This window comes from Saccopteryx bilineata, chromosome 3, assembly GCF_036850765.1.
Source record: "Saccopteryx bilineata isolate mSacBil1 chromosome 3, mSacBil1_pri_phased_curated, whole genome shotgun sequence".
Taxonomy (NCBI): domain Eukaryota; kingdom Metazoa; phylum Chordata; class Mammalia; order Chiroptera; family Emballonuridae; genus Saccopteryx; species Saccopteryx bilineata.
In genome coordinates, this window is record NC_089492.1 from 119,714,157 (window position 1) to 119,739,581 (window position 25,425).

General features: G+C 37.1%; 1 protein-coding gene across 3 annotated transcripts in view; it reads right to left on the minus strand.

Moving 5' to 3' along the window:
• WDPCP (WD repeat containing planar cell polarity effector) overlaps positions 1-25,425 on the minus strand; it is a 444,357-nt gene that overhangs the window by 318,598 nt on the left and 100,334 nt on the right. For all 3 annotated transcript variants that reach the window (XM_066267228.1, XM_066267229.1, XM_066267227.1), the window contains exons 2-3: positions 6,246-6,330; positions 376-423 (exon numbers count right to left, since the gene is read on the minus strand). In XM_066267228.1, the coding sequence (XP_066123325.1) occupies positions 376-423; positions 6,246-6,306 (109 nt within the window). In that variant the 5' untranslated portion in view covers positions 6,307-6,330. The remainder of the gene's footprint in view (positions 1-375; positions 424-6,245; positions 6,331-25,425) is intronic.

Below are 25,425 nucleotides of genomic sequence, written 5' to 3' on the forward strand. Positions count from 1 at the left end.
AAAGAAAATTGATCATTCACTCAGAAATGCCTATTTCAGATACTAGGTAAGGTTCGGCAGGCCAGCACAGTGGAACCCATGCATTAACAATGCCCTCTACTGGGACATTGATAAATAAATGTGAATAGACTGTCCACTTATCAGCCTTATCAGCAGTAAAATAAAAATTTTCATATTTTACTACAGCATTTTCTCAATATTGCTTTATTTTACATAGAATAGATATCGACCTCAGCATCCTTCCAAAGAACTGAAATGACTTTTCTTAATTTCAGAATTGAGCTAAAGCTCATAAAAGCAGTTCTTAATGGTCAGTATTATACAATTTAGAATATTTACTTTATAAAAATTAGTTGATTAGAACAGGTACTTTACCTGGTTGATCTTTCTTGTCATAATACTGGTATATCCCAATATCTCTATCTATAGAAAGGAAGAAATAACATTAGATTATGGTGAAAAGTTCTGGAGAATAAGAAACCAAAACAGATTATATGACAGGGTGGGAGTACAGGCAGGGAGGAAGACAAAAACAGTCTCTTTATGTTACTAGAAATAAAATAGTTTAAAAGTATCTCAACATGGGCTCATGTATTATAGGGATACTGGAAAGTTTACTAATCTAGTTAGAAAAGACTTACACAAACTAGAATGGCACAGAGAAAGGAGCAGTAAAGAACTGAAATCGAGGAGGACCACCTTTTCTCTTTCACACTTCCTCTGATACTTTTCACAAGATGCTACCAAAAGCGAACTGCCACTAAGCAATGCCAAATGAAATCAGTGGATGGAAGAAAATGCCCTAACTGTTGGATTCTGAGCTGAGCTTTCTTTTCTCCTATTTAACTCAAGTCTGGTAGGGTGTTTGGTGGGGAATCTGTCGGAAAGAAAGAGAGGATTAGAGTAAGGTATGGGTAAATTATCTGAAGCTGTTTAGACTCAAAAAAAATCCTTCCAAGCCCATTCAAAGTCGGGTGCTGCCAGGGCTACAAAAGAAGCGAAGCTATGCTTCCTAGATGCTACAAGTGATTTAATCAAGGAACCTGTTCTTGCAATTTAATTACAGGAGAACAAAATAACTGTGTCCGTTTTCTTCCTATCTGTGAATAGTAAAATACTTTTCTTTGAAGTAACATTTATTTCCTCCATGCAAAATAATTCTAGTTACTAACAAAAGGATATAACTGTTTCTAAAGAAGTGGAAGCAGTAAGGCTGCCCCCTAGTGACTCACTGCTCCAAACTTTCTCAAACTGAATGATGACACTTCAAAAAAATGTATTAGTTATAATTAACTTTTCAAATATAATTTTCAAAATAGTAAATCATGCATACCTACTGAATCTCTATTCATTATGCTATTAATTGTCAATATAGTTTTAAAGAATGCAATTTATTTCTATTAGACTGAAAACACCTAATAAGGAGTGATTAGGAAAGGTCACAAATAGGGATCCTAAAGTACTGATAATATTTTATTTCTTGACCTGGGTGATAATTTTATCATTGTGTTCACTTTTGACATATTTTTACATTTTTCAATACATATGTTATGCTTTAATAAAAAAGATTTTTTTTTTTATCTAAGGACCACAGGTACACTGGCAATATCCTCTATTATATTCAATAATATTCCATCATTCCATGCACCCAAATATTTACAACTCTATACTAGCACTATACAGAACATAAGGGGCCCTGAATTCTGTGCACCAGCCTGATCTTCTGAATCTGGCCTGGAGCGTGATTGTCAAAACCCAAGCAGGACAAGGAGGGTGTCCACATAAGGAGACTCACCCTGCATTGGTGTCACAGCCTATGCCGGATGAAGAAGGTGTGCATGCAGGGAGTCAGCCTGATACGGTATATCAGAACCCTAGCTAAGCGAGAAAGATATTCACACAGAGCAGTGGCCCAGTGTGGGGTGCTCAACACAGAACAAAGTGAGAAGGACATACACATATAGGGGCAGCCTAGCATGTGTGTCAGCACCTATGTGTGGTGAGGGCATCCACTGAGGGGAGAAAGTAGCCACAGAGATGAGAGACTGATTGTATACAGCATAACTGATTAAATAAGGAAATAAATAAAAGATATGGGAGCCCTAGCTCCCTCTCTGTCTGCAAAGAGTACATATATTAAAAGGAAGAAAATTAGAATGAATACTGTTTAGATTAGAATTGGAGGTACCAATGTGAATTTACGGTTTTCAATCCATAGAAATAGATACAGAAATAACTGTGGATGTAAAATGAATGTATGCGTACATAAAAACACATACATACATACATACACACATACATACATACATACATACAGGATGGAGCAAAAGTCGGTTTACAGTTATTTGTATGTAAAATAATACAATAAATAAATAATAATACAAGAATAAACTTTCATGTACTCATGACTATAAACTTACTTTTGCCTCACACTGTAAACACACACACACACACACACATTCTTTAAGCTCTGCACACTGAGAGGGGCTGGGAGCAAAGATACTCCAACAGCAATGAGCACACATAAGCACACCTTGGCTTCTGGATACCATCCTTCCTTTATAAGCAACCAAACTCCTTAGAGAAGTGGCTGATTCGAGGGCTGGGAGGGAAAGTATAACAAGAACCTGGAAGATCTGCTGTGCCAGAAGAATGGAAATGCTCAAATATTGATAGAGATATGCTACAAAGACACAGCAGTCAGCTAGTAAAAGGGTCTGCCCACATCAGGAACAAATTTAAACAAAATAAATAATGATAGTATTGTAATGGATGAAAACCACTTAATAAAATAGTTACTCTGAGTCCATAGGGATAAAATAAATATATTTAGTGTTTAATGAGAAAGAAAATATTTACATAATTAAAAGGTACCTCCCTACAAAATACTAAGTAATTCCAAAGGAGAAGATAACTGCAGTGGAGAAGCCTAGCAGACACCACCTTAATCAAGTGATCACAAACATCATCAGTAAAGGCACTTTTTTATTTGATTCTACTGGGATGACATTGGTTTGCAAAACCAAACAGGTTAAATGTACAACTCAATAAAACAACATCTACACCCCATATCATATACCCTCTGCCCCAAGCAAAATCTTTCCTTCCCTATTTTCCCTTCTTTGCCCACTTTCACCTGCCCCCCTTTCCTTCTGGCTAGTGCCACCCTGTTGCCTGTGTCTGTGTGTTATGTATATATGTTTTTGGCTAATCGCTTCACCTTCTTTCAACCAGTCCCCTCACTCCCACCCTTCTGACGGCTGCCCATCATTTCTATATGTCCATGACTCTGTATTTTGTTCATCAGTTTACTCTGTTCATTAGATTCCCACATGTAAATGAGATGTTATTTGTCTTTCTCTGACTGGTTTACTTCACTAAGCATAATAATCACCAGGTCCAGCCATGCTATTGCAAAAGGTAAGATTTCCTTCTCTTTCTTATAGCCATGTAAATGTACCAGCTTTTCATATATTCATTCACTGAGGGGCACCTGGGCTCTCTCCAGATCTTGTTTATTGTAAATAACAATTCAATGAACATGCAGGTACATATATTCTTTTTTCACATTAGTGTTTCAGGATTCTTAGGACATATTCCCAGGAATGGGGTTACTGGGTTAAGAGGCAGATCCATTTTTTTAATATTTTGAGGAAACTCCATACTGTTTTCCACAGTGGCTGCACGAGTCCACATTCCTACCAACAGTGCAGGAGGGTTTCCTTTTCTCCACATCCTCGCACTTGCTTGTTGATTTGTTGATGATAACCATTCTGCCAGGTATGAGGTGATATTTGTTGTGGTTTTAATTTGAATTTTTTTGATTAGTATCGTTTCATGTGTCTATTCACTATCTGTATGTCCTCTTTGAAGAAGTGTCTATTCAGAGCTGTTGGCCATTTTTTAATTGAATTGTTTGTCTTCCTGATGTTAACTTTTGTAACTTCAGTAAAGGCACAAATTGAAATTGTGCACCACCCAATGATGAACACAGTATCACTTCTAGGATATTCCCACCAAACATGTATAGTCTGAGCCTAATTGTGAGGAAACTTCAAACATATCCAAATTTAGGGACATCCTACAATCCAAATTTAGGGATACCCTACAAAATAACTGGTGCAAAGTCTTCCAAGTGTTAAGGTTACAAAAGTTAAAAAAAAAATTAAAAGGATGAAAGATTTGTTCCAGAATGAAAGAGACTACAGAGACATGATGACTAAATACAACATGTGATTTTGGAAAAGAGTCTCTGCTTAAAAAGGACACTGGTGGAACAACTAGTGAAACTGAGTATTAGATGGTAGTACTACTATCATTGTTAATTTCCTGTTTTGATAGTTATAGAGTAGTGATGAGGGACGAAATTCCTTCTATAGGAAATACACACTAATGTATTTGAGGGCGATGCGGCATCAGGTCTACCACTTCCACTAGTAGTGAAATAAAAAAGAATGAAAGTGAGTTTTTCTATTTTCTGAGAGACTTTATTATATTCTTTTAAGTTTTAAATTCTTTTCTGCTACATATTTTTAATTTCCAAGATACTAGTATAAATTTCCAGTGTTTTATGAAGCTTCTGTATACTGTTTCTTGCAGTTCATACTTAAAAATGAGTCACTAAAAAGCTGATTAGAAGCTCTGTATACATGAATAAGGCTTGCCAACTGGTGGGCTCCACTGACCAGCCAGGAACCACAGTGTTTCACTGGAGAACCCCATCAAATGTCAATGTGGATAGGTCGTCTCTCGGGGACCCCACAGTCATTCCAGAGAGGATTCCCTCACACTCCTCTTTTCTTGGAAAATATATGACTGGCTGTGACATTCTCAGAACAAAGTGGGATTAAGGGACCTCACCTGTCATCCCTGTTTTCAGTTCAGCACCTCTCCTTTGTCTTCTTTCACTGGGGCTAGTGTGCCCAGTTTAAAGCCTCCCTAATTAAATATTTCCACAGTATGGAAGGTATCTTATTATTTCTTAAGCAGACTTTCAAGTCCCTTTGCTGTCACCTTCATTCCACATCCCCATCTTCTACAGTATCTGGCTCCTCAAATTTCTCTATCTTTCTAGTTTGAAAACAAATTGGGCACTGGTCAGTTTGCTCAGTGGACAGAGCGTTGGCCCGGCATATGGACGTCCTGGGTCTGATTCTCGGTCAGGGCATACAGGAAAAGGGACCATCTGCTTCTCTTCCCCTCCCCTTTCTCTCCCTCTTCTCCAGCAGCCAGGGGCTTGACTGGCTCAAGTATCGGCCCCAGGCACTGAGGATAGCTAGCTCCTTTGATTCAAGGGTAGGCCGCAGACAGAGTGGATCTCGGTTGGGGCCCATACAGGAGTCTGTCTCACTATCTTCTCCTCCTCTCTCTTAAAAAACAAACAAAACAAAACAAATTGGTTGACACTGGAATTCTCCTCTGTAGACATTTGTTACTAGAATTTTAAGTGTTGCTAATTCCTCTATCCCATCTTCCAAAAATCAACTGCAATTGTCTTCTCTCCTATTCTTAGTCCTTGTGGGTTTATGCCTTCTTTATCTTAATTCATTTACTCTCATTTTAGAAAAACAGGGAAGAAAGCAATGTGTGTTACATAACCTTGTTTAACTGGAAATTCTATCCTTAACATTTTAAGCAAGGTAAAAAATGAAATTGTAATGACATTCATCCGTAATTATATATGTGATATAAAGAAATGATATTTTGTAAGGTAAACCATTTTCTTAGTCATGGTCCTAAAGTCACATGTTTCCTAATGATATATACTTTATCTTATAATATTGATAAACATTGTTAGAACACTTATATTACTCTCTCCACAAACAAAAAAGGTGAACGGTAAAGAGTATGAATAGAATTGTATGTTTTAGTTGTATGTTTGAAATATTTTAATATCAGATAGAAATAACTTTACCATTAGCTAGTCTGCAAATATAAATATTTATGACTATAAATCAGTTATTATGAACAATTCCAGTAAAAAAAAAATGAACATGTGTATATTAAGAGGAAACAAATATTAGGCCAATAAAATTAATTTTCACAACAGAAAATCTAACTCAAGCTGAAAAAATAAGTTAATCAGAGTAACTAAGAGGAATTATTTTCTATTAGCCAATTTTTCACTAATTATAAAGAAAATAATGCAAGTCTAGCTGAAGAATCTAAGCTCTAACCTTTGTTAGTATTTATTTATAATGTAACTTATATTAGAAAATATTGAGATTAATCCACAGCTCATTTACCCCCAATGTGTAAGGTATTCTTCAAAGACCACAGGTGCAGTTCAGTCAAGCAGAAAGACATCTGATGGCAGAAGGAATCTCTGTCCTGTTTAAAAAATAATTAAAAAGATGTGCCAATTAATTATCTCCTATTGCCAATAAAAAACCAAGACCCCTTAGAATAACAGAATCATTAGCCACTAATGATATTTGATATGGTTCATCAGAATAAACACTTTAATATACCCTTGGTTAGCCATTCAGGACTAAACCCTAGAAAAAGGAAATATGTATATATGTATACTTCTTTTCCCAGATTTGCTATTGTCATCACATTGAGAAATGTGGTAAGAAGAATATATATCTTAGTTTTCAATGACATGTATGGCTTTTAGGAATCTGAATATAGGTAGAATTATTTAGTATTTAAGCATTTTTAAAAACATTTTAATAAAAACATATTTTTAGGTAGTTATTAAAGACAATCTTTTTTGGGTATGTTTTTAATGTACAAAGCAAATATTTACGATTTATCACCATACAAGTAGGCCAAATAAAATAAAATTTGCAAAGTAAATGGCACCTAGTAACTATTATAAGAAACACATTTATATAGAAGTAAACTCTGTGAAACCACATTAGCATTCAGGTTTGTTTTTCTACTCCAACTGCATTTTTAAAAATAACAAAAAATGTACATCCTGTATTTTCTCCCAGTTTGACTAGCAGGGGTTAGTGATAGATATTATTGATACTTTTTTAAAACTCAAGTAGAACCTAATCAATTTGGACTGGACCAATCTGAATCAGAAAAAAGTCAATATTTTACAAATATTTAAAAAGAATTTATATAACTTTCAAGCATTTGCTAGGAAATATTGATATATACAGTATCATAATCTAAGTATACTTTACTATATATACTACATGAAGTATACTTTACTACATACAGAAAACTATCAATATTTTCTTTATGGAGATCATAAAAGAATTGCTCTTTCCAATAAATTTCTGAATAAGAAAAGAAACTTAAAACTATTTTAAGACATCTTTTATTTTTATTTTATTTAATTTGTTTATTCATTTTAGAGAGGAGAGAGAGAGAGAGAGAAAGAGAGAGAAAGATAGGAGAGAGAGAGGGGGGAGGAGCTGGAAGCATCAACTCCCACATGCGCCCGACCAGGCAAGCCCAGGGCTTCGAACCGGCAACCCCAGCATTTCCAGATCAACACTCTATCCACTGCACCATCACAGGTCAGGCAAGACATCTCTTAGATAGAGAAATAAGGCCTCAGCTTCTTTAACATTAGGAAAGACTAAAAATATTTCCCATACTATTCAAATGGGTGATAATCCAAAATAATTTTAGACATAGTACAAAATCCTTGAGTCTACCTTCACCTTTACATTTAACCTCAATGCACTTAAAATTATCAAGAAATAAGTATAGCCTGACCTGTGGTGGCGCAGTGGATAAAGCGTTGACCTGGAAATGCTGAGGTTGCCGGTTCGAAACCCTGGGCTTGCCTGGTCAAGGCACATATGGGAGTTGATGCTTCCAGCTCCTCCCCCTTCTCTCTCTCTGTCTCTCCTCTCTCTCTCTGTCTCTCTCTGTCTCTCCCTCTCCTCTCTAAAATGAACAAACAAATAAATAAATAAAAGACTCACCCTTTAAAAAAAAAAAAAAGAAATAAGTATATACAACTAGTAAGACACACTGCACTAATTATTAAAATGGCAGAGGCAGCAATGTAGCTGCATACAAGGGCCCGAGCCTGCCTCCAATAGTGAGCTTCTAAGAAGCTACAGAAAATTGTGAAATAAGGTTAGCAGAACTTCAAAAAACTGTAGAATTCCAACAATTAAATGATGATAACAACAAGAGATAAATACGAAGTACCAACCTCATGACAAATATTGTTCTATACATTTGATATGTATTAACTCATTTAAATTCTCATAGCTACTCTTTGAAGTGGCGTCATCATCGTTACTGCTACAACGAGGAAAACAAAGCACAGACAAGCCACATAGCCAGCAGGTAGTGGCAGGCTTTTTGAATCTAAGCCGACTGGCTCCAGAATCTGAGCTTACAACCACAGTGCACTCCTATATTTAGCTATTCAAAGGTATAGGAGGGAGAGTGTGCAGTTGTTTGAGTAAAACGAGGGCATGTCCCAGGGATAGGAGAAGATCAAGATGCACAACGAAAAGTGAGAGTCAAATTAAATTGAAAAGGGTAGAAAGAAAATAAGCTGTAATAGTAGATTTTGGATTAATCTGAATTCACTCTTTGTTTTTTAAACATTTTTTTAAAAAAGATTTTATTTATTTATTTTAGAGAAGGAGGGAGAGAGGGAGGGGAGGAGCAGGAAGCTTCAACTTCCATATGTGCCTTGACTGGGCAAGCCCAGGCACACCAGGGTTTCGAACCGGCGACCTCAGCGTTCCAGGTCGACGCTTTATCCACTGCGCCACCACAGGTCAGCCTGAATTCACTCTTTTCCTCACACGAAAGTGCTTTAAAAAGTTAGAGATGAAACAAAGAATCTTTCAATCCCAGGAACTGCCTTAACCAAAAGCTAGCTGCCTCTGTACACAGGTAAGGGAGTAAGAGAGTTAGTGGACTGTATTACTATGAAAGAGGACGTAGTTTCTCATCAGCAGGGAAGAGGGAATAAGAGATAGTAAACAAACTACAAGTTTTTCAACTCAATTATTGAGGATTACCTTTCAGAATTGTCACATTAGGAGTGACTCCAGTGAGGCTGCCGTTACTCAAAATATTTCCCAAGTTGTGTTCTTTGGAAATGCTTTCATTAGTTTTATGAGGCTCATTTTAGAATTATTACATTATAGTTATACCTTCTTTTAAACTAAAATACTTCCTGTATTAGAATGTGTAAACTGTGCCCTTTTCATGAGTATGGGTGAGGTCTGGAATGTTTATTTAAATAATCAGTTAATTAAGAAAATATTTATTTTGCATTTATTAAGTTTAATGTGTAGATTCTAGATTCTAAGTGTCTGATTTCTTATATTCTAACTTCTCAGCTTACTAGCCAAGACAACTTATGTACTTGACTTCCCTATTTCTAAGTTCCCCCAGCTATAAAATGAATATAATGAAGTACCTACCTCAGGACTGTATTGAAGGGACCGTTATTCAGTTACCTTATTGCTGCCATTGTGAATGCTGCTGCTACTATTACTCAGTATGTCTAGCACAATGTACATTTATATGGAAAAAACAAAAAAGTATTAAATATGATCTCTCACTTTATATAGTTATTTCACAAGATGAAATGAATGAAAGAATACTAAGTACAACAGAGGTTTATGAAAGAAAAACATCTGTATGTGGAGAAGTTTCTATATAAAAGAAAGTATTTGAATTGGGACATGCAAATGGGCTAATATTTCAGTGGGATAGGTGGGAATGGAAATGATAAAACAGATAAATACTTTTTCTGGTATTGAGCCTCAAAAGTCACAACTTCAAGGCTATCTAGAAAATAAAAACATTATCCAATGTAATGTTTATTCAAATACCAATAATTAGAATTTATGGCAACTTTGGCAAAGATAAAGTTGAAGTTTATCTGTCAGTAGCTACACAAAAAAGATTTTATCGTGCAAATTAAATATAAAATTTTATGACTGAAAGCAAAAGGTCAACACCTTTATTTACATATCAAAAGACTGCACTTGAAATTTTATTTTTCATTTTAAGTTAATTCAAAAATAAATTGCCAAAACTTTCCTGATAACAGAAATGAAGAGTAAAATATAATTTTCTTTGTAATCCACATTGGCTATTTCTAAGAAGCAGGAACGCTTTTAACTGGAATACCAATAGGTCCAGTATCCATATCTTTACTAAGTTTTAAAGTCCTAAACTACTCAGAAATCACACAGTTTTGGGGAAAATAAGCAAAATAACGTCAATGGAGAGCTTCAAATGTCAAGCGCAAAGCCCTTGGCCCCAGAGGCTTTAAGGTTGGTTGAGGCCCTAGGCGCAGAAGAAAATATTGGGCCCCTTAAAAAAAAGAGAGAAATAGGGAAAATAAAAATACAGCCCTGGCCCAGTGGTAGAGTGTTGGCCCAACATGTGGAAGTCCCGGGTTTGATTCCCAGCCAGAGCACATAGGGGAAGCACCTATCTGCTTCTCCACCCTTCCCCCTTTCCTTTCTCTCTATCTCTCTCTTTCTCTCCCGCAGGCAAGGCTCCATTGGAGCAAAGTTGACCCAGGTGCTGAGGATGGCTCCATGGCCTCCAGCTCAGGCGCTAGAATGGCTCCAATTGCAACGGAGCAATGCCCCATAGGGGCTAAGCATCGCCCCCTGATGGGCATGCCATTTGGATCCTGGTTGGGCGCATGCAAGAGTCTATCTGCCACACCCCCAACCCCCACTTCTCACTTTGGAAAAATACAAAAGAAAAAACTACATGTTAATCATATTATTAAATAAATAAAAAAAATATTATGTACTATTAATGTTAAAATTGCACATACGAAACCAAACTTGGTGTCATTAGAAAAAAGTGTAAAGTTGGGGTTTTGCAGGGTCCTTCAGAAGTCAGGGCCCAGGGCGTGCACCCAGTGTGCCTACCATTAAATCTGCCTCTGCTTGACCCTTTGCATTTGGACATAGGGGAAATTCTAGAATAGAACAGTATAGTCTATAATCTGGACTTGTCTTCCAGCATAGCACCTAAATATTCCTGTCTGGAGGTGGGAAGACTGGGAAATATATTCCAGTGGAAGTGGGAAGACTGAGAAAAATGTACAAGTTAGTTTTCAAAATGCTCTGATGTACAAACAACACTGCTCTAATTCCAATTAAAAAGTAAAGGACAGAAAGGGGAGAAAGACATTCTACTTTATAAAGAACTCCCGCGTGGCCAGCAATACAGGGAACATTTGGTGTAAGGGTGGTGAAGTGACTATAGAGGTGGGGCCCTCATAAAGTAAGCAGGACCATAGCCCTTCAGATTAATGGACTCACTGAGAGTGATGATATCCAAACAAAATGAGATCCACACCCACGAGTGACAGGGCAGCCAAGGAGTAAGCCATATACATGAAGAAATGGTGACAATACTCACGAGGATAAAGCAGGCCTAACAGTAGTAGGTACAGCAATTGAGAAGAAAGTGGTAATGTCCATTAATAATTGGACTTGTTTATGAACACGTGACAAGCCCATAAAATATGTGTAATTAAGGAGAAGGCTGTGCCAGGGTCATGCATTCTCGGGGGCAAAAGATAATCAAATGTGAGTTATTCATTCTTCTTTTCCCATGAACTTCAAATATCTGCTAGTAAGACTGTATAAAATTAAGGAGAAATGAAATGAAACAAATTTGTAAAACTCTATAGTTAACAACTGGATGGCCATGGTCGGAGGAAACCAAATCAATATCCTTTTCTTAATTAATTTTAATGGGGTGACATTGATAAATCAGGGTACATATGTTCAGATAAAACATCTCTAGATTATTTTGACATTTGATTATGCTGCATTCCCATCACCCAAGGTCCAACTGTCTTCCATCACCTTCTAACTGGTTTTCTTTGTGCCCCTCCCCTAACCCCCCTTTCTCTCCTCCCTCCTTCCTCCCCCCCAGACCCTGTAACCCCCACACACTTGTCTGTGTCTCTGAGTCTCATTTTTATGTCCCACCTATGTATGGAATCATATGGTTCTTAGTTTTTTCTGATTTACTTATTTCGCTTAGTATAATGTTATCAAGGTCCATCCATGTTGTAATGATCTGATGTCATCATTCTATGGCTGAGTAGTATTCCATAGTATATATATATACCAAAGCTTTTTAATCCACTCGTCCACTGACGGACACTTGGGCTGTTTCCAGATCTTCGCTATTGTGAACAATGCTGCCATAAACATGGGGGTGCATTTCTTCTTTTCAAACAGTGCTATGGTGTTCTTGGGGTATATTCCTAAAAGTGGGATAGCTAGGTCAAAAGGCAGTCCATTTTTAATTTTTTGAGGAATCTCCATACTGTTTTCCACAGTGGCTGCACCAGTCCGCATTCCCACCAGCAGTGCAGGAGGGTTCCCTTTTCTCTACATCCTCACCAGCACTTATTCTGTGTTGTTTTGTTGATGAGCGCCATTCTGACTGGTGTGAGATGATATCTCATTGTGGTTTTAATTTGCATTTCTCTAATGATTAGTGATGTTGAGCATTTTTTCATATGCCTATTGGCCATCTGTATGTACTCTTGAAAAGGAAGAATAAAGTGGGAGGTATCACACTTCCGGATATCAAGTTATACTACCAGGCCATTGTACTCAAAACAGCCTGGTACCGGCATAAGAAAGGCAGATAGATCAATGGAACAGAATTGAGAATCCAGAAATAAACCCACACTTTTATGGACAACTGATATTTGACAAAGGAGGTAAGAGCATACATTGGAGTAAAGACAGCCTCTTCAACAAATGGTGTTGGGAAAATTGGCCAGCTACCTGCAAAAAAATGAAACTAGACCACCAACTTACACCATTCACAAAAATAAACTCAAAATGGATAAAAGACTTAAATGTAAGCTGTGAAACAATAAGCATCTTAGTAGAAAACATAGGCAGTAAGCTCTCTGACATCTCTCGGAGCAATATATTTGCTGATTTATCTCCACGGGCAAGGGAAATAAAAGACAGGATAAACAAATGGGACTATATCAAACTAAAAAGCTTTTGCACAGCTAAGGACAATAAGAACAAAATAAAAGGACAAACTACACAATGGGAGAACGTATTTGACAGTACGTCTGATAAGGGGTTAATAACCAAAATTTATAAAGAACTTGTAAAACTCAACACCAGGAAGACAAACAATCCAATCAATATCTTTTTTAGTTCTCCTGATATCTTACTGTCTCCACAATTACTTTGAAAGATGCAGACCTTTAAAGATCTTGCCTCTTACTCAAGAATGTTGGCAGTTAAAAAGAACTTCCTCATTTGAAAAATCTGCCTGGAGGAAGCAGGAAAAACTGAACTCCCTGAGATGTGGCACACAGTCCAGCTGACCCTGACGGTTTCCGTGGCTGTGCTGCTGATTATCCTACTGCTGATGGTGAGCAGTTGGTATTTTGTATGTTTGGTTTTTTTTCAACTTTATTTGGCCAATGTGTTCAATTCCAATATTGTGGTAAAAACACCTGAAGAACTGATTAGGTCAAGCATCCTTGCTGTGTCCCAGCCTGAAAACGCAGGGTCTTGGCTCTCTCTGTGCAGGAGCCAGTCCTGGCCCAGGTGGTGTCCAGCACCCCTTTGTTATGGTAGGGCCCTGCAACAGAGACCTGAAGTCTCCATTTACCAGACATCGAAGAGCCACATGGAGTCACAGCAACACTGGCACAGATGAGAGTGACTAATACAAATATTTCATTAGTGCATAAATAGGATTTTTTTTTTTTGAAAAGGAGAAAAAAAGAATTTCAGGAGGAACACCAAAAAAAATTTGTTTTTCAATTAAGAAATGGGCAAAGGCCTAACCTGTGGTAATGCAGTGGATACAGAGTTGACCTGGAATGCTAAAGTTGCTAGTTTGAAACCCCAAGGTCACAGGCTAGAGCGCAGGTTAGTCAGCTAGAGCCTAAGCGTTGCTGGCTTGATCAAAGCGTCATTACTAAGCTTGAGATCAAGGCCCAATCCCAGTCAAAGCACATATGAGAAGCAATCAACATACAACTAAAGTGAAAGCAACTATGAGTTGATGCTTCTCACTCACCCTCAGGACCTTCCTTTCTCCCTTTTCTCTCCCTCCCTCTCCCTTTTTCTCTATCTTTCTGTCTCTCTCTCTAAAAAAATCCCCCCAAAACCCCACACTAAACAAACAAAAAAACCTGACCGGTGATGACGCAATGAATAAAGCATCAACCTGCAATGCTGAGGTTGCCAGTTTGAAATCCTGGTCTTGCCTGGTCAAGGCACATATGGGAGTTGATGCTTATTTATTGCACCTCCCCCACTTCTCTCTCTTTTTCTCTCTTTTCCTCCCTCTCTAAAATGAATAAAATGGAAAGAGACAGAGAAATGGGCAAAGGACCTGAATTGAGACTTCTCCAAAGAAGACATACAGATGACCAACAGACATATGAAAAGATACTCAATGTCACTAATTACCAGAGAAATACAAATTAAAACCACAATGAGCCTGACCGGGCAGTGGCGCAGTGGATAGAGCATTGGACTGGGATGCCGAAGACCCAGGTTCGAGACCCCGAGGTCGCCAGCTTGAGCGCGGGCTCATCTGGTTTGAGCAAAAGCTCACCAGCTTGGACCCCAGGTTGCTGGCTCGAGCAAGGGGTTACTCGGTCTGCTGTAGCCCCACGGTCAAGGCACATATGAGAAAGCAATCAATGAACAACTAAAGTGTCGCAACGAAAAACTAATGATTGATGCTTCTCATCTTTCTATTCCTGTCTATCTGTCCCTATCTATCCCTCTCTCTGACTCTCTCTCTGTCTCTGTAAAATAAAAAATTAAATTAAAAAATATTAAAAAAAAACACAATGAGAAATCACCTCACACCTGTCAGAATAGTTATAATTAATAACTCAACAAACAACAAGTGTTGGTGAGGGTGTGGAGAAAAGGGAACCCTCCTGCACTGCTGATGGAAATGCCAACTCATGCAGGCACTGTGATAAACAGTATGGAGTTATCTAAAAAAATTAAAAATGGAACTGCCTTTTATGACCCAGTGATTACATTTCTGGGAATTCACCCAAAGAAACCCAAAACATTAATTCGAAAGGAATACATGCATCCCTGTGTTCAATGCAGCATTATTTTCAATAGCCAAGATTTGGAAGCAGCCCAAGTGCCCATCAGAAGACGAGTAGATAAAAAAAGCTGTGGTAGATTTACACAATGGAATACTACTTGGCTGGAAAAAAAATCTTACCCTTTGTGACAGCATGGGTGGACCTGGAGAGCATTATGCTAAGTAAAATAAGTGAATCAGAGGCCCTGGCCGGTTGGCTCAGTGGTGGAGTGTCGGCCTGGCGTGCAGGAGTCCCGGGTTCAATTCCCGGCCAGGGCACACAGGAGAGGTGCCCATCTGGTTCTCCACCCCTCCCCCTCTCTTTCCTCTCTGTCTCTCTCTTCCCCTCCTGCAGCGAGGCTCCATTGGAGCAAAGATGGCCCGGGCGCTGGGGATGGCTCTGTGGCCTCTGCCCCAGGCGCTAGAATGGCTCTGGTGTAACAACAGAGCAACAACAGAGCGATGCCCCAGAGGGGCAAAGCATTGCCCCCCGGTGGGCATGCCGGGTGGATCCCGGTTGGGCACATGCGGGAGTCTGACTGCCTCCCCGTTTCCAACTTCAGAAAAATGGGGGGGGGGAGCGAATCAGAGAAAGACAAGTACCATATGATTTCACTCATATGTGGAATCTAATGAACAAAATGAACTAACAAGCATAACACAGACTCACAGATAAAGAGCAGGTTGACAGCTTTCAGGGAGGCAGGTTCTGGGTGAAAGGGGTGAAGGGATTGAGCAAAAAGGAACAATAAAAAGAATAAAACTCATTGACATGGACAACAATGTGGTAATTTGTGGAGGGAGGGGAAGGTGGAGAAGAGTATGGGAGGATAAAATGGCGATGTGCAGAGACTTGACTGGGATTGGGCACAGACACACAAAATAGATGCTTTGTAGAGCTGTTCACCTTAAACCTGTATAATTTTGTTAACTAGTGTCACCCTAATAAATTCAATTAAAAAGAGAAAAAAGGAAATCCCCATTGCCCCAGCATTTGGTGTTGTCTCTCCAAATATTATTCCATGCACATATGTTTTGTTTTACTAAGTAATATATTATACAAAAGTTTCTGTAAATCTTTTTTACAACTCAATACAGCATATAAATCTTTTATATCAAAAGAAAGAGAGAGAAGGAAGTAAGGGAAGAAAGAAAGGAGGGTGAGAGGGAAGGAGGAGGGGGGAGGGGAGCAAGCAAGCTAGAATGCTAGATTCTGCATTTGGGTGGGGGGATGAAAAAGGTAGTAAAATACGGAGTGCCTAACAAAAGTAAGCTAAGGAATGCTGCCACACTCAGCCCTGTGCATTTCTCTGGGGATAAAACCCAGTGCACTTGACTTAGAACTAGAACAAAAGTAGCTATATGGGAGGGAAATGAATGAAAAAATGATTTAACTTAAAAATAAAGCAAATTATCTTAATATTGAATACTGAATAGGCAAAAGAATTATCCAACTGAAAAAAATAGCAGATAGAAGAACCTAAACAAAAATTGCCCATAATTTTTTATTTATTTTAAAATATCTTTTAAACTTTAACAACTTTGTTACTTTAATTTTATAAAGTATTCATTATATATATATATTTTTTTTCATTTTTCTGAAGCTGGAAACAGGGAGAGACAGTCAGACAGACTCCCGCATGCGCCCGACCGGGATCCACCCGGCACGCCCACCAGGGGGCGACGCTCTGCCCACCAGGGGGCGATGCTCTGCCCATCCTGGGCGTCGCCATGTTGCGACCCTCCTGGGTGTCGCCATATTGCGACCAGAGCCACTCTAGCACCTGGGGCAGAGGCCACAGAGCCATCCCCAGCGCCCGGGCCATCTTTTGCTCCAATGGAGCCTCGGCTGCGGGAGGGGAAGAGAGAGACAGAGAGGAAGGCGCGGCGGAGGGGTGGAGAAGCAAATGGGCGCTTCTCCTATGTGCCCTGGCCGGGAATCGAACCCGGGTCCTCCGCACGCTAGGCCGACGCTCTACCGCTGAGCCAACCGGCCAGGGCCTTCATTATAATTTTATATGATCACAATATCAGATGTCTCAGAAGGCCATTCTGAATCCAAACTTCCATCTCCAAAAGAGAATAAAAAGCATGACATAAACTGAGCTTGACTTATATCTAGGTATTTCTTCACATGTGCGTGTTGGGAGGGGGGAGATCTATGAGAGCTCAACTTTTTAGGACAGAGAGAGAGGGTCCTAGAGAGCCCATTACAATAAGTTAATATTTATTTTCCTTAAGAATAACTGTTACCATATAGACTAAGTTTTAAGAAAGTAACATGCAAAATTGAAACAGCTGCACTAAGATGCTGTGACTTGTTATACTTTTGATAATCTTTTGAAAAATAAAAACTATGTTTTAGAGGTAAAAATGACCTCACCACTAAATAAATCTGCAATATATCTGCCTTTCCTAATTTCTGAAGTCAACTATTTTGACTGCTTTGGGAAGAACAGGAAGCAAAAAGACCCTAGTGTAAACCATGATGGGAAAGAAAGAATTAACAAAGAGAACAACACATCAGTGTAGTTTAACAGAAATAAATGATACTATAGTGCCAACAAGACATTTAAGATGAAGATGTACAAGCAAAATTCCTCAAACAGCCTAAGGGAATATTTTGGGCATGAACTTAGAACATATACAGTACTTGGTAATTACAATATTATCATGGGATGTTCTGAGGAACATCTATTCATCAATTCAAAATGTACAAAAATAAAGACAACCGAAGAGCATGAATTTAAAATAAACCCTGGTTAGTTGTATTAGGTAATTTTTAATTACATAAAACACAGTATATTCCCCCACAATCTATTATCTAACGCCATCAACATAGAATTACATTAATACCTGTAAAGCTATGCATGAACATATTTAATCAATATCATGTTATGAGAACAAAAAAACAAGATACTCAACATTAAACAGGGAATCCTGTTTGCCTGAAAATAAGACATCCCCCCAAAATAAGACCTAGTGCAATTTTTTTCAAGCTTAGAAATATAAGGCCTCCCCTGAAAATAAGACCTAGCGCATGTTTAGGGGCAAAAGTTAATATAAGACGCTGTCTTATTTTCAGGGAAACAGGGTAGATTGTTGTACATGGAAATAGAGTCACAAGAAATTCTTGATGGAATTCAGAGTTCTGCTGATGTTTGTGATGACATGACTACAGTATATTAATAAATGTTGATTTTTCTTTCAATAATAAATGTGAATTCTTGTTCATGGAAAAATAAGACATCCCCTTAAAATAAGACCTAGCGTGTCTTTAGGAGCAAAATTTAATATAAGACACTGTCTTATTTTTGGGGGAAACACAGAATTATAAAGTTCATGGAAATAACAGAGGAGTCTCAAATAAGGGACCTCAAGCTTGGACTGAAACTATTGTAAAAGAAGATTGGAATATTAGGAATACTGGGTCATTGGGACCTGAGAGAGTCCTATGATATCAAAATATTAATTAAATATCACAAATATTTTGAGCATTTTAGGTATATATCATTTTACCACGAGTCATAGATACAAAGATTTAGAAAGCAGGGTCTCTACTATCAAATACCTGTAGCATATAAATAACCACAAAAACAACAGTATGGAGTTTGTGGCAAGTGCTAATTTAGCAACAAAGGGCTATGTTGCTCAGTAGATGTTCTAGTTTGATAATAAAGAAATGTTCTGCCTGACCTGTGGTGGCGCAGTGGATAAAGCGTCTACCTGGAAATGCTGAGATCGCCGGTTCGAAACCCTGGGCTTGCCTGGTCAAGGCACATATGGGAGTTGATGCTTCCAGCTCCTCCCTCCTTCTCTCTCTCTGTCTCTCTCTCCTCTCCCTCTCTGTCTCTCCTCTCTAATAATGAATAGATAAAAAAAAATGTTCTTAAAAAGTAGAGGGCATCTGAGGATTGTTAGATTTTAAAAAGAGGAAAATATATAAAAGCATAAATTAGACAGGAAAATGAAAAGATTGTTTGAGAAAATATCAATATAAGCAATTGGTTTGGTACACAAATAGAAGAGGTAAATCAGGGCCACATCAAGGAAGTCTTTGAATGCCAAAACTTAGGAATTATGACTTTATATCTGTTAGGTAGCTAATTGATGAGTAATGAAAAATTTCTGATCCGGTCATTTTTTAGGAAGAATAATCAACAGATCAGAATTGTTCTTGGTGAAAGCAATCAGTTAACAACTAAGGTGCCACAATGAAGAACTGATGCTTCTCATCTCTCTCTTCCTGTCTGTCTGTCCCTATCTGACCCTCTCTCTGTCTCTGTCATACACACACACACACACACACACACACACACACACACACACAATTGTTCTTGGAAGACTATTTGGGTGAAATATTAGAGGAGTGGAGAACTATTTGATACAAGTGACCTGTGAGAAATGGAATAAAGTAATAGATAATATTATCAATAATTATTCCATAACAAAAACTTGAATTGGGGTGGTAGCAGATGGAATGTAAATAAAGAAACAGATTCAAATGATCTTCTGAAGAAAGAACCAACAGCATATGAGGACTGATGAATTATGGAAGTGAGGGAGAAGGAGGAATCTGGAGTAACCACCAAGGGATGGGGATCTGATTCCTGCACAGATAGTGATCCTTACTTTGAACATGGCTCCACAGAGTAGGCATACATCCACTGTCATGTGTCAGGTCAAAGGGTTCCAGCACATTCTGTTCACAATGACTGCCTCATTTATTCAGCCTCAATTTTCCTAGCACCTGACCCGGGTACTCAGCCACCTATTATACTTTAGCCTTGTCCTCAGTTTTTAACTCTGACCATTTCTCTTCCTTAGACTATGCTTCAGCTTCTTCACCCTGGCAAAGGTGTGCTCAAGAAAAATGGCACATATTATTTTTCTTGGCCAAACCTGGCTCCCAGATACCTCTTATCCACATCTGTTCCTACCTGGTATATCCTAATTTCAAGGGCAGCACTTGAATTAAAACATTCATAGAAATAGGTTAATCTAGAACAGGAACAAGTTTAGCTAATGTCAAGAAGTTGAGTTGTAGAAACAGTGAAAGTTTAAGATATAAGGGCAGATATAGGTAGAAATGTCTAGCTGGTAGGTAAAAGTATACAAAAGGAGCCTGGATCATATAAAAACCACTTTGGGATTTTCTAAATAGAAAGAAAAGTTAAAACCACTGAATAAGATCCCAGAACAATTAAGCCAAGGGTGGGTATTTTTATAATTCTCCAACAACGAGAAAATGAAAAAGACAAACTAAAGACAATATAGTGTCAGGAAAGCCATGGAAAAGAAAATGGTATGGGTGTGTTTTTAAGTGGTTATATAGGGATCAAACTTGCTATTTCTGCATTTTCATGTCCAAATGACCTCAATATGGTTTAATGAGAGGTAATACTTTATCGAGGACACAGATTAAGTCTTCTAAAGAAGGTGTGGTTCTGTTGCTCTGAATGCTGGACTCCAAGCCAAAATGTCTTAATTCTAAACCTGCTGTGACAAATTTACTCCAAATCATTTAACCTCTCTGCCTCAATTTCCCCACCGGCAAAAGGGATAATAATACTGACCTACATTTGTAAGAGTGATGTAAGTATTAATTAACATTGTATAATACTTAGAAGATGAAAACTGCTGAACATTATTAGTGGGCATTGCACAACTAATTGTCTATAATGCTGAAAAGTTTATCCTTTAATTTTAATCAAACAGCAGTTATCAAATAAATGTCCTAGCTCCCTTAGTGACATTTATCTTCAAATATTATTTTAAATTATTTTAAATATATAGGGTGTGGCAAAAGTAGGTTCGCAGTTGTAAGGTATGTAAAACAGAGTATATTCTTGTATTATTATTTATTATTGTATTATTTTCCATGTGAAGAATTGTACATAGATCTTTTCTATAAGCATTATATCATAGCATACAAAGTTCTAGATTAGTTCATAAGTCTAGGACACCTTTTCAGCCTAAGTGTTAAGTGTTAACAATCAGGACATATTCATTTGATAATGATTACCCATTGCAAGTATTCAATAAATGCTAAAAGGTAATATTTTAATTCAAGAAATGTTAGATTTAACAAATAAGACTCAGCAATAAATGGTAGAAGCAAAATTCAAAAGCACAAAGCAGTATGTTTAAAACACAGTCTAGCATATGCTTATTTTTAAAGGAAGCTAGAGAACCTATAAGTACCAAAAGAATGAAGAAACAAACCTTTACATCCACTCCTGCTGGTCTTTTGTTTCTTCTTGGGTTTTAAAATTATGACAGTAATGCATGCTTTTTGTTAAAAAGTGCAAAAAAATGAAAGTATTTTATGTTAAAATGAATATGTTCCCTTTCCAACCACGCTATCCACTCTGAAGGGGCCAATGCACAGCATGGCATGTGACCTTCCAGACTTTCTTGACGAACTTAGATTATGCCCACACCCATACTGACTGGATTTTTTGTAAAGATAGAGTTTTACTACACATACTATTTCACTTTTTTCATTGAACACTATAGCATGGATAGTCTCCATTAGCATACACAGATTTACCTTACTGTTTTTAAATAACTGCAAGATGTTCCATTGGTTAGTGATCATAATTTAATTAACCATTAACCTTAATGAAAAACACTGCTTGTACTTTTTGCCTTACAAATACTACTGTGAAAATATATGTGCACACCTAATGTTTTGATAGGTACTGTCAAATTGGCCTCTAAATTTGTACCAATTTACAGATTCACAATAACATGACTCCCCATTTCCCTATGACCTCAATAAGATACATTATCAAATGCCAATCTGGTAGGTAATATAAATGACCAGACAGGGTGTCTAATGGATTACTGTAGTTTTAAGTTCCACTTTCCATTCATTAAAGAGATCAAACAACTTTTCGTGTATTTTTTGACAATTTTGTTTCTATAAATTACCTTTTCCTAGCTTTTGTGCATCTTGTTATTAATTCCTCTCTTAGTGTATGAATATTAATCCTTTGTTATATACGTTGAACATATTTAGTCCTTTAAAAATTTTTTTCATCAAATTTATAAATGAAAAAAATAAGGGAATGTAGAATTCACATTAAAAAAAATTGAGTATAACCTAACAGAGAAAGCTCTTTGAATTCAATTTTCAGTGCGTACTATGAAAAGTGCCACAGTCAGAGGATGGTTCTTCACAGTTGCTAAAAATTGGTTCGATGATGCTATTTCTCGATGAAGCAAAGGCAATAGATTCCTATGTTCCAAAAAAACCTGTGCATCATTCTTATTAAAAGAGGTTAGAAGAAATTTATGCCTAGAAAAAAAAAAGTAGGAGTCTTTTCACTTTTCCAAAATAAACTGTGGCAAAAATCTTTATAAATCTCATGTTATACTTAAATTTGGAAAATATTTCTCTAGAGCACTGTACGAACTGTTCAATTCACTTAGTTAAATAGATCTTGTCAATTTAACATTTTCTGTACTGTAAGCAGTTATGACATTTAGACAATTTATCAATGGCTTCTTCATTGTGGCCCACTTCCTGCTCTTCTTTCTACTCATTACATGCAACAAATTAAATTTCACTAATATTTAAAGATCAGTGATGACCTTTGCACAGCCATTTTCTAGGTTTCTGTTAATACAAACATCTTGTTTGCTGATGCTTATTTTAAATATTTTGCTGCACACAATTTTCGTTATTCCAAAGAGACTTGAATCTAGTTGGTATGTGTGCATTTTTTCCATGACCTTGCAAAGTAAATGCAATGACTTATATCAGGCATTTTAGAAAAGAAAAATGTATGCTTGCATAAACTAATAATGTTAACAACAAAATAATCTCTGCTTACCACCACCTCCAACACATGTACACCTTTCTAATCTTAAAAAATAAAGAAATATAAATCTTGTTTTCAGGATATAACTCAATCACAACAATAAGAAGACAGGAAAATAGAAATGCTGGCAATGTGATTATGATAATTAAATCTAGACTATAATTCCATAAATATAGTTTTATGTTTTTATGTTACAGTTGAACAAATAGAAAGAAATGTGATTTTGAAGGAAAAATAAGCTGAATTCCAGGAATAATTCCTAAAGAGCTGAGATACAGACCAAGAGAACACTGAAATGCTCTTATCTAAACCAATGCTAAGTGCCAAAATAATTTGTCAATTTAGAGTTACTGTTTTAAAAAAGCATATAAATCAAAGACTGTTGCAAAGTAAGCAAGAATAAAAAAGACAGAGATCCCTTCTCTTCAAATAGGAAAGACAGTGAAAAATTCTGAAGTAGCCTGCAGCTATACCACCTCAGCCTTGTCAGATTTCACTTGTCAACACTTTGATGACAGATTGCCACCCCCCTCTAAAAAACAAATCCTAGGAACTGTTGAAAGAAATGGCTTCTTATAAAAAGGGGAATATCTCATGAAACTTGATAGTTGTATACTTTAAAATCCTTTTTTTCCCAAATGAGACTTAAACTTTTTTCTGTGGCTTTTTATCAAAACTCAGAAGCTAAAGACCCCTCCCACTCTGGGGAAGCACTACTAAACGTACTTCATATTCATTATTCCATTCAATCCACACAGTAACCTTCTGAAATTAAGTATTAAACTGTGTATTTGTGTTCATATGTAGAGTGTGTGTGCATGCACGCATAAGAGCATTTTTTCTGGGTAGGGTGTAGCAATTTCTCCAAGGGAGCATTTGCCTCCCCTTTCCCCATCCCCAAATGAACTGACGGACTGTAAACCTCTTAATTTACAGATGTGAAGACTGAAGTCGGGGGAAGAAAAATAATTTGCACAAGTTCAGTCAGCTTGTTAGGGGAAGAGTTAGGAGAATTCCCGTCCACAGATTATCCGTGCAGTGCTCTTTCTACTCTACCTCCTCCCCGAAACCTGTGCTAAATAGAGCCCTTTAGTTAAGCTTCTGCTTCAGCACCTGAGACAAGCGTCAGTTTAGACCTGTATAATTAATCCATGGCGAAAGATACAGAGATGGAACGTATTTTCTGGCTAAATTTACTTTATTTTGCTTAGAAAGCCCTTGAGGAAGTTACTTGAATGACTATTTAAGGATTATTTTTAATTAATGTATCAATCGTTTATAAATAAACTAATGTATCTAAAACATCTGAATAAAATTGGCATTTCTTAAATACTAAAGAATCTTCACATTTCCTTAGCAAATTTCATAGGTAATATAAAAATAAGCTCCAACATGAATTATGTTTTATGGCTGATTATTAAATAAATTAATACCTTCTTTTAAGTTACTATGTAATAACCGAGAAGCTTTCTTTCTATTTTGACGACCCTTACATCGTAGTGGCTCTCATTAACTTCTCAGCTCCTCAGTCTCTGTGACAGGTTCTTAATGACATACAAACATACCCTAAACACTCACAGTTTATAAGAATTCTGCAGTGAGACTTTTATATTGTGACTGGATCTTCCTTCATGTTCTTTTTTCCGAGTAGTTTTTTTTCACCTTTACTAATGGTTTGTCACAACGTTATCACATATATAATACTTTTATTATTTTGTTTCAGTAGCTGAATGGAGAACCAAAGTAGGTAACTCAGGAAAAAAAACAGCCTTTTCTTATTGAAATGAAGGCTTGTGAATAACCACTAAGATCCCCTGAGAAGGGATCAATTTCACCTTAATATATTTAACACAAGCATACATCATCACAGCTTAAAATGTTAATAATTCCCTAATGCAGTAGGAAATTATTACCTGGTATTTAAAAGTCAGTAGAATAAAACAAGAAAAATTCTAGATTATGATCATGTTTTGCCCACACAAATGGGTTTATAAAAGAAATGTTTCCTATGCTGTTAAAATTGCACTCTTATGTTAAGCTACCAACTAAATGAAATAATGTATTAGAAAAAGTGGCAAATAATTGTTCAATAAATGTCAGTTTTGTTTTCCTGAATATTCAATAATCATAAGAGTCTGATTTCAATAATACAAAGGAAAAAGTATTCTGATTATTTTAGCATTTCACTGGGTATTATTTTATCTTCTAACTATTTTTAGTTTGGTTCAACCTGCATTTGCTAAGCATTTACAAAACACCAACCATTGGGCCAGGCATTCAGGGATATAAAGGAAAAACAAAACAAGTAGTACTTGCACTTGCGGAGGTCATAACTTAAGTGGGGATGGAGTGGTGGGAGGAGAAAAACAAATACAGTTACATCAGAGAATGGAAAATAAAACAAAAACATGCCAAGGAAGAAAGTAACAGAGAAAAAGTTATTAATTCTAGCATCTGACTCAAATTCAGTAACAAAAGCAGAAATTATATACAGTCATGTGTCAGTTAACAATGGGGATACATTCTGAGAAATGCATTCTTAGGCGCTTTCGTCAGTGTGGGAACA